Source organism: Castanea sativa, chromosome 4 (genome assembly GCF_040712315.1).
Source record: "Castanea sativa cultivar Marrone di Chiusa Pesio chromosome 4, ASM4071231v1".
Lineage (NCBI taxonomy): Eukaryota > Viridiplantae > Streptophyta > Magnoliopsida > Fagales > Fagaceae > Castanea > Castanea sativa.
In genome coordinates this window covers 24,417,585-24,429,848 of record NC_134016.1, presented here as the reverse complement: position 1 = coordinate 24,429,848, position 12,264 = coordinate 24,417,585, and the positions used below count along the sequence as shown (strand labels likewise).

At 34.7% G+C, this 12,264-nt stretch overlaps 1 protein-coding gene across 1 annotated transcript; it reads left to right on the top strand.

The window, feature by feature from the left end:
- Nucleotides 1–6,690: 6,690 nt before the first annotated feature.
- Nucleotides 6,691–10,268, top strand: LOC142632089 (NAC domain-containing protein 54). Its single transcript, XM_075806507.1, has 3 exons — nucleotides 6,691–6,933; nucleotides 7,350–7,627; nucleotides 9,676–10,268. The coding sequence occupies exons 1-3, from the start codon at nucleotides 6,777–6,779 to the stop codon at nucleotides 9,967–9,969; spliced, it is 729 nt and encodes a 242-aa protein (XP_075662622.1). The 5' UTR covers nucleotides 6,691–6,776; the 3' UTR covers nucleotides 9,970–10,268.
- Nucleotides 10,269–12,264: the final 1,996 nt, after the last annotated feature.

Here is a 12,264-nt window from a genome sequence, read left to right as displayed (position 1 = left end):
GGTGTAGTGAATTTCAAAACAAAGATCAGAAGTAGTTGGAAATACTTTTAATCTTCACCCCAATTCCACTTTACTCCCAATAAGAGTGGCCTCTCAATCAGTTTCTAAGGGAGAATTAGAGGGTGTCTCACACTCACATACACACCATTTCATACACCTACATAAAATTCTATATGTTTCTCCCTTTGTAACTAATTGATTATCTAATTGGGTTGACCTATTGGGTCTCTCCAATTGGGTTTTAGTGTGTGGATTGGAGTGAGATCAAAATGGACCAATAAGACACTAACTCCAATGGGCTTTGGACTTTTCTGTCAACTCTTGACAAGTCTAAAGTTACTGTTAATTATATTTAATACCACTATATAAATAAAATTGCACTCTAAGACTTATTTATAAATTATGTCCCAAGACTTTATTATACATGCAACCACTTTATAAACTATTCGTAGTAATACAAAGTCATGAATATAGACTGTCACTTTAAAAATTACTACATCTTAATTTCTTGAGTACTTGGTTTAATTCTTTAAGTTATTCATCATATATTTATGAAATCAAATTCTATAAATATATACTTTAGTAACTCCTTACTAAAGTGGTTAGGCCTAACACTCTGAATAACCAAACCTATTAAACTTATTTCAAGGGAATATTTTATATCTCCATTAAGAGATTATGAATTCCATCTTGAAAATATATGTTCCATTAACACTAAATGTGGTTGCCTAACATACTGAAGTTTTGATTGTGACTTTAGATCTTACTCCTGATATATCAAAGTAACTTACATTTCATGATTAGGTTCATTATCCTTTCAAGATTAAGAGTTTATGTAAATAGAAGTCGTGAGTTTATTATCCATTTGACAGTTGTTAGAAGAATAATAAATCTCACAGCCGTCCAGTTCAATATGTTTTAACTCTTAAAATATATCAACATACCAACTAGAAATTTTCATTTTCATGATCAAGACAAATCATCTTAGTTGATACGTTATAGTCTTCGCAGATTAAATACCCAATTTCATCATCGACTACGAACTACAATTCTGAGTTTACAAAGTACTTGTGATTTATATATTCTGTGACTAAATCACATACTATGGATCTTATGGATTATATGATAATGTCTCAATATTCATGTTACCATTATTTTAGATAATAATAAAACAACTTTATTAATCACAACACTAAGTCATACATAATATTATACATAGCATCATACAATAGGATTTAAGGGCACACATCCTAACACATTGTGGGGATAAAAATTCCCGAATAAACATTTGAGCTTTGGGCTTTATTAACGGGTATCAGTTTGTTTTTAGTTAAGGCCTCTAGGCCCACAAGTCAGTATGCACCATAAAGGTCAGAGGAGTTGTCCGAGGAGGAATGTGTCCTCGGACTGGCCTGGCAATGACCCTGAGACTCGTCAAGAAGGTTAAAGGCAGAATTCTGAAAAAACTGATGGGTAAGAGGGTGATCCAAGCACCCTCTAGACGCAAAGATGTGATAGAAATATCTAGGGAAAAGGCTGCTACCTCCACATTAAAGACCCTGCATCTACTTTCCTGGCAGCATTAATGGGGAAATGACCTCTGAACAATAGAATTGAACCTTCCTGCTATTATTTAAAGACTTCAAGAAGGTAGTGGATGGGACAAGTATCTAAGGGAAAGATTTGTATGACACGTGGATGAACAGTGAAGAGGAAGAAGTATATAAGGAGACGAGAGAGGAAAGAGAGGGGGATCGGCTCTAAAACTAAAAGGAGAACTAAGAATTGTAAACTTTGGCCTAGAAAGAGAATATTTATACAAATCGTCCTCGGTTTACGTCCGAGGAGATCTATTTGTCATATTTGTTCATCATGTGCACAGATTGTAACATTCTAGCTTGCTAATCAAACCTCCAGCATCTCGAACCTAGATTTCAAACCCATACTCTACAAATTATATTGTATAAGGCTCATTGGGCCTGAGCCCAACATTCGTTTTTAGGTCCGGGTACAATTGTGCGCTTACACCTAACACATCGCATTTCATCATATTATACTTAGTTACTCATCAGCAATGGAGTAACTAAGTATTAACCAAACAATACGATGAAATACTTACTAAAAATCTTGATTTTTTCACAAAAGAGAAAAAAGAAGAAGATTATCTGATATAATATGGAGTAACTAAGTATTTATGGTGATAGTAATAGCTGTGATGTTGGGGATGTCAAATTTAGTAATTGTGGTGGCAATGAAGGCAATAAATGTAGTGCTCCAATACTTAATTGGACTTGATTATGTAGAAGACTTCTTTCCTTTGTTGCACAAATCTTCAATTTGTGGCTAATTTCTTTGCATGGATTCTAGAACGTGACTAACTCTAACAACTTGATTGATTGTTGTTGGTTGCAAAATTCTTTACTTCATAAATTATGAAGATCAGGAGGAAGTATTTGGTTACAAAACCTTAAGGCGCACAAACACAACTTCTTATAGAGTGTATAAGTTCTAGATCTTTGTTTTCGTAAGTGATGAATTTTAAAATAAGTCTTATATATGACTAGGGTTGTAAGAAGAGAAACCCTAATCATTCAAGTCATCATGGGTCGAATTTCAGATTTAAGATTTCTAAAATTGTAGATTTTGATAGATTGAGCTTATGTCGAGCTTCTCCATTAATCTTCGATAATAGCATGTGTTGAGCATGTGTTGAGAATTAATGAAACAACTTTTATTCATTTGTTTCTTGGATCAACTTTCATGTCTTTAATGATACCACTTAATATGTTTGAACAACATACTACTTAATACATTAAACCCAATTTAGATCTACCTAATTACAAGTAAAGCGTGTTTAGTCAAAAGATTACCCAATTACATATAAAATATGATCCTAACAGGCATATATAGGATTGGGTTGGAATGAGTTGACAAACACTGTTACTGGCCCTAAGTAGGTGTGGGTTATCTTTCTTTGTTTGTGCCAAATAAATAATCTAATACATGTTGTTTGACTTAATTTTACACATTTCTTGTAGGCAAATCCTAAAGTAGTGAAATTCAAAAAAAAAAAAAAAAAAGGATGTGAGTACAATGATAAACTAAAGCAATTGTTCAAGAAAAGTACTGCAACTAGTGTCCTTCAAATTTCCTTAAACAAACCAGTCCTAGATAATGAGCGTGCTCTAAATGACGAGTTTGATAATGTTGGCGTATCTATTGACCTGGATGATGATTGCTATACACCAAACATGGACAATAACTCAGGATGCGGAGGAAATAGGTGTTGAGGAGCAAACCCAATGTGTTGATAAAGCGTCAAATTAATGCAACAAGCAAGCTTTAAGGGGAGAAAGTTGCCAAGAAAGGGGAGAGGCTTACTGAGATGACTTTAAGCAATCAAAAACTACGCAAAAATTTAGGGGTGTCAAATGGGTGGGTTTGGAGTGGACATAATTGGGTTGGGTATATAAAACCCATTTACCCATTAAAACCCATTTAACTAATTGCTTCTATCCCAAATCCAACCTAACTCAATTATTATGAGTAAACCCCAACCCACCTAATTACCCAATTACCAAAATGCCACTAAAGTGAAAATGACCAAAGTACTCTAATAATATTAAACAAATTTCTTGTACTTTCCCACACTTTCTTATCTACCAAACAGTTGAAATCTACCAAAAATAAGAAACATACAGAAAAGCCCTAAAAAATCTTACCCCAAATCAAAGAAATACAGAGAAGCCTAACAAATCTAACAGCAACAGAAGCCATACTAAATTTCTCAAAAAAAAAGAAAGTAGGATTCTTGGAATTGACGGCTTGGGATCTAAGATCTGAGATTGTCTCTGAGGTAGCCACCACGAGTGGACAACCACCACGAAGCCACCTCTAACTCAGACGAGTTAGAGCCACCGCTCACCTACGATCAATCCCTGGAGAACGACCTGGATGTGGATTATTACAAGGCACACTCATTAGCCACAATTTTTCCTCATTTTCCATCATTTTCTCGCCAAACAAACATAGCACCACCAAACTCATCGTCCATTTCTACAATAGATTCTTATTTCCACCACGAATAACGCCTCCATTGAAGAGCTTCATGCTCAAAGAGAAGCACAGAGAAAGAGGGAAAGAGAGAGGCTAGGGTTTGAGTAGAGAGAAGAAGATGATGGCTAGGTTAGAAAATTTTCAGTTTATGATGAAGATTTGAAAGAAATGCTGAAAATTTGGGGAATCTCCGAAGCTTTGAAGCTGCTGAAGCTGTTGGGTTTCTGATTAAAACGTGATTGGAGGCTGAGAAAATGAGAAAAAATGAAAACCCTTGTGAAACACTAAAACGTCTGAGGGCTGGGTTTTTATTTTATTTTATTTATTTTTATGGGAAGGACTGGGTTGAATTTGAGTATATTGTTTTTGGGTTAAATGGGCCTCAATGAGTTTTTAGTTAAAACCCAATAATCACTGGGTCTAATTGGGTTGATGTCCATTTAACCCAATTAATAATTGAGTGGGTTTGAGTTTAATTAGAGTGGGTGCGTTTAGACTGGCAAATGAGTTTAGGCTTACTTTGCCATCTCTACTGAAATTACAAAGGCAAAGTTTATGGCCAGATCGGGAAAGAAAAGGGTTAGCTAGGGCTGTAAACGAGCTGAGCTTTGTCAAGTAGTGCATGTTTAAACTCGGCTTGTCAAGAAAAATCAAAAGCTTGAACTTGGCTTGAGCTTGTGACAAGCCTAATAATAGTGTTTAAGCTTGAGTTTGTGGGAAAACCAAAGCCAAAAAGCTTGAGCTTGGCTTGACTTGGCTTGATTAATTAGTCAAGTCAAACTCAAACTTAATATCAAGTTCAAACTCGACCTCACGTCAAGTTTTTGAGTTAGAGATCTAAAAAAAATTACATTATTAAATTCTTTAATCTCTAAAATTAAGAAAAAAGAAAAAGAAAATAGTGTACTTATTTTATTATATATCTAGTCTTACTTATGATTAGCCATTATTTAAATTAATAATTTACATAATTAAATTCATTCATTCACCATTTCTTGTCTACAGTTTCAGCAATTGTTCAAAATACAATTTTATATTCACGTTAGATGGTGCAGGACTAAAAAAATACTTGTTTGTAACTATTAGGAATGAGAAAATATTAACATGTTTCATAAATTTACTTTAGATGATTGATAGAAAATGATCATATGCGACCTACTTAATTATTTATTTATTTTTAAATATAACTATAGTTTAAAGTGGTTCTGATCAGTTTAAAGGGAAGGCAAAAATTAAGGTAATATAAGTAGTGATCTCATGTTGACCATGTCATTATTAAGATATGTATAATGAGTATATTTAGCTACACATAGAAACTAATAAATGAGTCTATACTTGAATTGTTGTGTATCAAGCATAATAGCTCACGAGCTTGTTCTTGAACAAATTTTTTTGTTTGGGTTCAGCTTGCTTATTAAACAAGCCTAAAATTAAGGCTCAAGCTTGGCTTATTTTTAAACAAACAAATAAATATGAACAAGCTTTTTATCAAGCCGAATCCGAGTTGTTTATGATTGGCTTGGTTCATTTACAGCCTTAGGAGTAGCTCTAAGTAATGTGGTTAATTTGCAGCTAGTGGGGATAGGTTCTCTCTTGATAAAGCTATGGCAATTCTCAATCAATACGAAGACCTCAATAATATGACATACATTAAGATCAGTGAACAATTATACATGCAATTTACGGTCATTGATATACACAATCATAAAGGGAACTTCTATGGTCACCGATTTACACAACCACAAAATTACAAGGTTGACATGACGTTGCACCTGTCCTTACACTATCATGCACCTCATTTACCCCACTTGCTGATTCAGACTTCCATGACGTTAATGCCACATGTCACAACTAGCTAGGTCACGCTATGTCTACCCAGTGTATCTTACTTGCCATTTTAGTGATATGCCATCTACCACCTTAGCAGAGTCCTCTTTTCAGTCTGACAAACTTGATCTCATATACGGTTCCTAACTCAAATTAACCCATTTGGGTCCAATATAACTAAATTCACCAACCCACTTATAAATTCATTTCACATTGTGCCAATCTATCATGCATCCATGATATTAAGTTCAATGCCACTTTCAAGGGATCTTCATGCAACTTATGTTTAAACTCAAGGCATCAACAAGCTTCTACCTTGATTTTGAAGGGAGTCTTAAAGAGATTAATTTATATTGGTTGGCTCAAGAGACTCAATTTAGTGTAATGCCCAATTAGGGTAAACTGTAGCTCGTCTCCTAGTCTTTATATATGTCTGGCATAGGGTTTTATTGTAAATAAAAATTTGGAATTTAGTAAACACATAGAGATTGAAAGATTTGAGAAAACAAATAGGTTTATAGTATAGAATCATGTCTTTCGGCATACGGTATGCTCCATTAGGTCTAACAATTAACCCTCCTACCGTATATATTACACAAACCGCTAGTAATAGGAGCTAGACCGTCTCAATATTAACCTATAAATATTGTTCATGAAAATAAGGCAGTTAATTAATGAGCGGAGAGCAGGAATAGTGGGCATTTTGTTGAGAAACTTGGACCTGAAGCATTATTAGAGGTAGTATAAGAAAGAAGGAAGTTTGTCTGAGAATCTGTAAAAGAGAAAGTGAAAAATGACCCAAAGACAAAGGACTTTGAATCCTTTTGTATATAAGTCATGTTGGTAGTAGTGCTAAGAGAAAAGAGTTTACAAGGATAGAAGAAAGGAAAGAAATGGCACCGGTCGGACTACCTCCTGGCTTTAGGTTCCATCCGACCGACGAAGAGCTTGTGAATTATTATCTCAAGAGGAAAATCAACGGCCAAGAAATCGAACTTGACATTATTCCTGAGGTTGATCTCTACAAATGCGAACCATGGGAGTTAGCAGGTATGATCCTCCTCCTCCTCCTCACACTCCAACTTCCATATTGATTTTTATGTCTTTGATTCTTTTTCTGTATGGTTTGTGTGTTAGATTGCATTAAGCATCAGAATGCCATTCTATTGAGTACCAGTCAGATGATAGCGTACATACATAAGGTTCTTTTAGTATTTTGCCTTTTTTAAAGCAAGCAGGAAAGTCCATTCATTAATTTGACACCCACCATCAAAGATTGCCAATGTCTTCGGATGCCTTTCTTTCATTCTTTCTTTATTTCTTTATACATTTCCTCTTATTTTACCGAATTAAGTATTCGATGTTCATTCAGAAACAAAATAAAAATAAAAATTGTGTTTGTTGTATTGCTATTATAAGAGTGAATACTCTATGTTTGTTTGAAATTTTGCTATAAATTATTGTAGAAAAATCATTTTTGCCAAGTAGAGACCCAGAATGGTACTTCTTTGGACCCCGGGATCGAAAATACCCAAATGGATTTAGAACAAATAGAGCAACTCGAGCTGGATATTGGAAGTCAACTGGAAAGGACAGAAGGGTTACATGCCAGAGCCGACCCATTGGAATGAAGAAGACGTTGGTTTACTACAGAGGACGAGCGCCTCAGGGGATTAGAACTGACTGGGTTATGCATGAATATCGCCTTGACGACAAGGAATGTGAGGACCCCTCCGGAATTCAGGTACCTACATTGTTGATGCATGCTTTTGCTTTGTGGTCTTAGACTGTATTATTGATCCTTGATAATATCATTGATAAATGCACTGACAATCTAAAAGAGTAGTAACATTGTTCCACATATGGCGTTGCTCTGTGATTAGTCACTATGGATCTTAAACAAAAATATTGTTGTCCCCTACTAGGTTTGTATTCATTATCATCATCATCATCAACAACATATATAACATAATATGCACTTTTTCTAGTGCGATCGATGACACTTCGGCTGATGAACTAATAGTTTCTTGATTTAGTAATGAAACTACTGCAACATGGATAACAAAAGAAGTGAAAAATCCACATCTAATAATACTCTTGACCAAAATACTTTGCTTTTGATGGAGAAAGTTTCATCCTTCCAAGCCTCCTCCAACAGCAAAAAAACCAATCAGTGGCATGGAAATACCCACCCTAATTACCAATGTTGTGATGAATTGAGAAATTCAATTTATCTCATTTCTTTGTGTATTTTTGGGTCATAATTGGCCGGATAAGTGATGAACTAGTAACGAATATTGAATTCATAAGGATTTTCAACAAAAGCTTTTCATTCATGGCACCATTTTCCAAAGTGAGTTTTCTTGTGTCAATACTCCATTTAGCATTAATCCCAAACCAAATTAATCCTAACTCTTACCCTCCTTTTCTGTTTTTGGGCAAAAGACATTGTAATAGTAATTATATTACTAGAAAATTATTCATTTCATTTTACTTTATGATTTCCACTCTATTATTACTAGTACATTTTTTTTTTCCACATAAATGTTACTATTTGGCTTGAAAAGCAAGAAGTCCGATGCTTATCCTAGTGAGAAAAGCATTTTTCCTTGCTTTTCTCCCCCACCTCTTTTATACCAAAGGACAGAAAGAAAGCTGAAGCTTCACCAATTGCCATTATAATATGCTAGATCACTGTTTAATTTATTACAACCACAGTAGCAATGACAATTAAACCTAATAATTACTACCGGCTGTATGAACATAGATAAGGCGTGTGTGGTAACGTGAGAAGTGCATGACGTGCATGCAAAGTTAGGGTCTCTCTCTCTCTCCTTTGTAATTTTTTATTAATATTTATAACATAAACAAAAATGCCTGACATATTCGTTGCTTGCACTGGTCTTAGATCTCTTAAGTGACAAAGTGTTGCTTCACTTTGTCTTTCTCTAGTAAGACAAAAGTACTATCCCCGAATGACCAGAATCCCAGCTCAAACCATATTATTAATCTATTTTATCAACTTTTTAATATTCTCTGATCTACAAAATGTAGATTCTATGACTATTGTTATGCACTCCAAAAGCGTCATCCCTATCACTTTCACGGTGTAAGAAGGTGTCGGCTGCTTTTTACTTTATTCCAAACAATAAAACAACAAGCCAGTCGATATTAATCAAATTATTCATCCCCTAATTATGTATTGTAGCAAGAAATGTATCCTTTCCAAGGGTTATGGATTTGGATTTAAAAGATTTCAATCAATATATTGTATTAGAAACTTCAATACATTGTGAATTATTCTCTCCAACATATATGATGGGTTTCACAAACAAAAGTATTGCAATACTTCACCCTATTGTAATAGTTAAACAATTAGTCTTACATACACAATCACTGAGGAAGCCACTGGCTATACGAAAGATGGAAGATTTTCTGCTACTTCAGTTCTGTACTAATACAATAATTCTTGTTAGAGTAACAATTAACGTATCAGTTTCAGCCCCAATTATTGACTGACTGCTTTAAACTTTATTTGGCCTTGGATACAGGCTTTAAATAATATCCATAAGGATGTTAGTTATTTATATATATATATATATATATATATATATATATATATATATATATATATATAGAAGACTTACAATTTAATAAACCAGCTTTAGTCTTTATTTTCCTCTCTGTCGCGCTCTCTGCTCTCTCACAACACTTGTCATATAGAAAAACAAAAATGTATAAAACGTAAAGCATTTTGCTGTAGATACACTTACAATAATTGGTTACCTGCAGGATACGTATGCACTTTGTCGCGTGTTCAAGAAAAATGGAATCTGTTCTGAAATAGAAGAGCAAGGGCAATGTAGTTTATCATTACTTGAGAGCTCACAGGGTGTAATAAACGAGTATGAAACCATGTCTCCAGATGTTACCATGGCATCATCATCATGCTTGGATGAGGAAGACAAAGATGATTCGTGGATGCAGTTCATCACAGACGATGCATGGTGTTCTTCTAACGCAGCTGTGGGTGGTGGTGGTGGTGGTGGTGGTGAAGAAGTCTCTCGCGTGGCATTCACAAATTAAACCATCTAGTGGCATGCATGATTGGAGGCCAATAACATTAAAAAACAAAATATTGGATATAATAAGACACTATTCGAAAACAGTTTCTAAGATTTTTCAATTTTCATATGTAGATTAATTATCTCTAATTGAATTTGATGGTTTGGTTGGGTTGCTTCAGTAGGGTCAATTTATCGGATGACTCTATGGAGAGTTTTTTATTTATTTTTTTTCTCTTGAGATTTGCCTCTTCTTTGTGGCAATTTGGGTGTTACTTGTGGAATAAAAGGACATAAGTGTTACTTATCGTTGTTTTGATATTTAGAATGGCCGAATACATGGGCCGGGTATATATACGCCACTTAATTTGCAGTCTTCTAACCTCCAGAGTCTTATATATCCAATGCATGGGCCGGGTATAAATCTTCATACATATATTCATTAGAGAAAAAATTGAGATTATGCGGTGGTGTTGTGCGACAAGTTAAATTTGGAGCAAATAGTCTTTGTTATTTGTAAAAGCCTGATAATGATGTGCCTTCCGACGAATCGAAAGACTTGGAACAAACCAAACTCTACCTTGGCATAAATTATAGATGCATTTCACCACCAAACTCTCAAAATCAAGAAAACCCTAATCCCACCTCAATGATGTTCCCAAAATACAACATGCATACATCAAATAACATGATGCACCAAACCAAAAGAAACCATGATAACAAGAAAACCAAAATATTTTATGAGGCATGCATCACACAAACAAAGCATAGGGTACAGTCATTAAATACTCCTCTCAATTAAGTGAATGTCAACTAGGCTTTTGTAGCATGAAGCATAAATCAAAGATATGGATAAAAATCATGTAACAATGGATGCTTGAGATGGGAACCTACAAAGCCTGAGTTATAGCAAGCAAGATTCTTAGATTCGAAATGGCAAGAAGGAAAAATATTCAATTCAACATCAAGGATTTACTACTGTCTACCTAAGCAAGCTTAACAAATAAATCATATTGATAATTATGTTTTGTCAATGACCAAATCACATACCTGTATTGAGTTTCATACTTGTATTAACACACTTATTTAAGATAATTTAAGGGTTGGACAGCCATGACAGCAACTAAACAAGCACAAAACAGTAACTAGGATAACGAATTACAACCGAATTTCAAGATAGTTGCTTAAAGGCACTTAAACCAATTCATTGAGCTTAAGGTACATACACAATTTAGAGATTCCATAAGTCATAAAACAACATATTTGGACTTAAAACATGCTAAACATAAAGTTCCAATATGTTTTAGGCCGTAGCATGATGATGTAAATGAAATCTAAAGCCAGGACCAACTCATCTTTGCAAGAGTTGTTATAATGAGTCATAAACATGATTCGATGATGAAATTTTCATTAGTACAGAAAAAGCCACTCAAGATTTTTTACTACCAAGAGTTTTAAGTTTTGGTCCAAGCATTTGAAATAATATACACAACCAAGAAAACTTAAAGGACTATCAAGTACACAAGCTGTCACTTGCATACAAAATCAATGAACAAAATCAATTTTTGCTGCGAAAATTGGAAGAGACGAAGGAGGAAAGGGATTTGGAGATTTGGGAGGAAAGGGATTCGGAGAGGGTGGAAGTGAGGGAAGGAGGGGAGTGTATCGGCGACGTCGTGGATTGAGAGGTACCGTGAGAGTTGAGAGTGATTTGAGAGAGGGATATTTATTTTTCTATTTATACTAAAACTAAGCCGCGTTTAATCAAACGTAGCTCTACAAATTTTTAAGCTGCGTTTAACAAACGTAGCTCCAGACACGTTTAAGCTGCGTTTAATTAAACGCAGCTCTAAGCATTTGTTAAGCTGTGTTTGTTAAACGCAGCTCCAGACATATTGAAAAAAAAAAAGATACAAAAATTGAGGTGGAGAGTTGCGTTTTTAAGAACGCGGCTTAAGTCCCACCCTGCTAAACGCAGCCTCAACATCACAAAATGCAGCTTCAGAGGTGGTCTGTAGCCGTGTTTTTCAAACGCGGTTATACGTCTAGGGTGTAAAACGCAGTTCAAATTACCCCCTATAGCTGCGTTTTTGTAAAACGCAGCTAAAAAACGCGGCTTAAAAACACGTTTTTTTGTAGTGATGGAAACATCATCCATGGACTGTAATCATTGAAAGAACTCATGGAATAGCTAACAACTCAAATACATGACTAGAAAGAATAGAACATGAAGAGAATTCCTTACCAAAAGCTCAAGCATTAACTAGAATACAAATTAGAAACATATTTAGTGCTTGATGCATAAATAGTGTCCAAT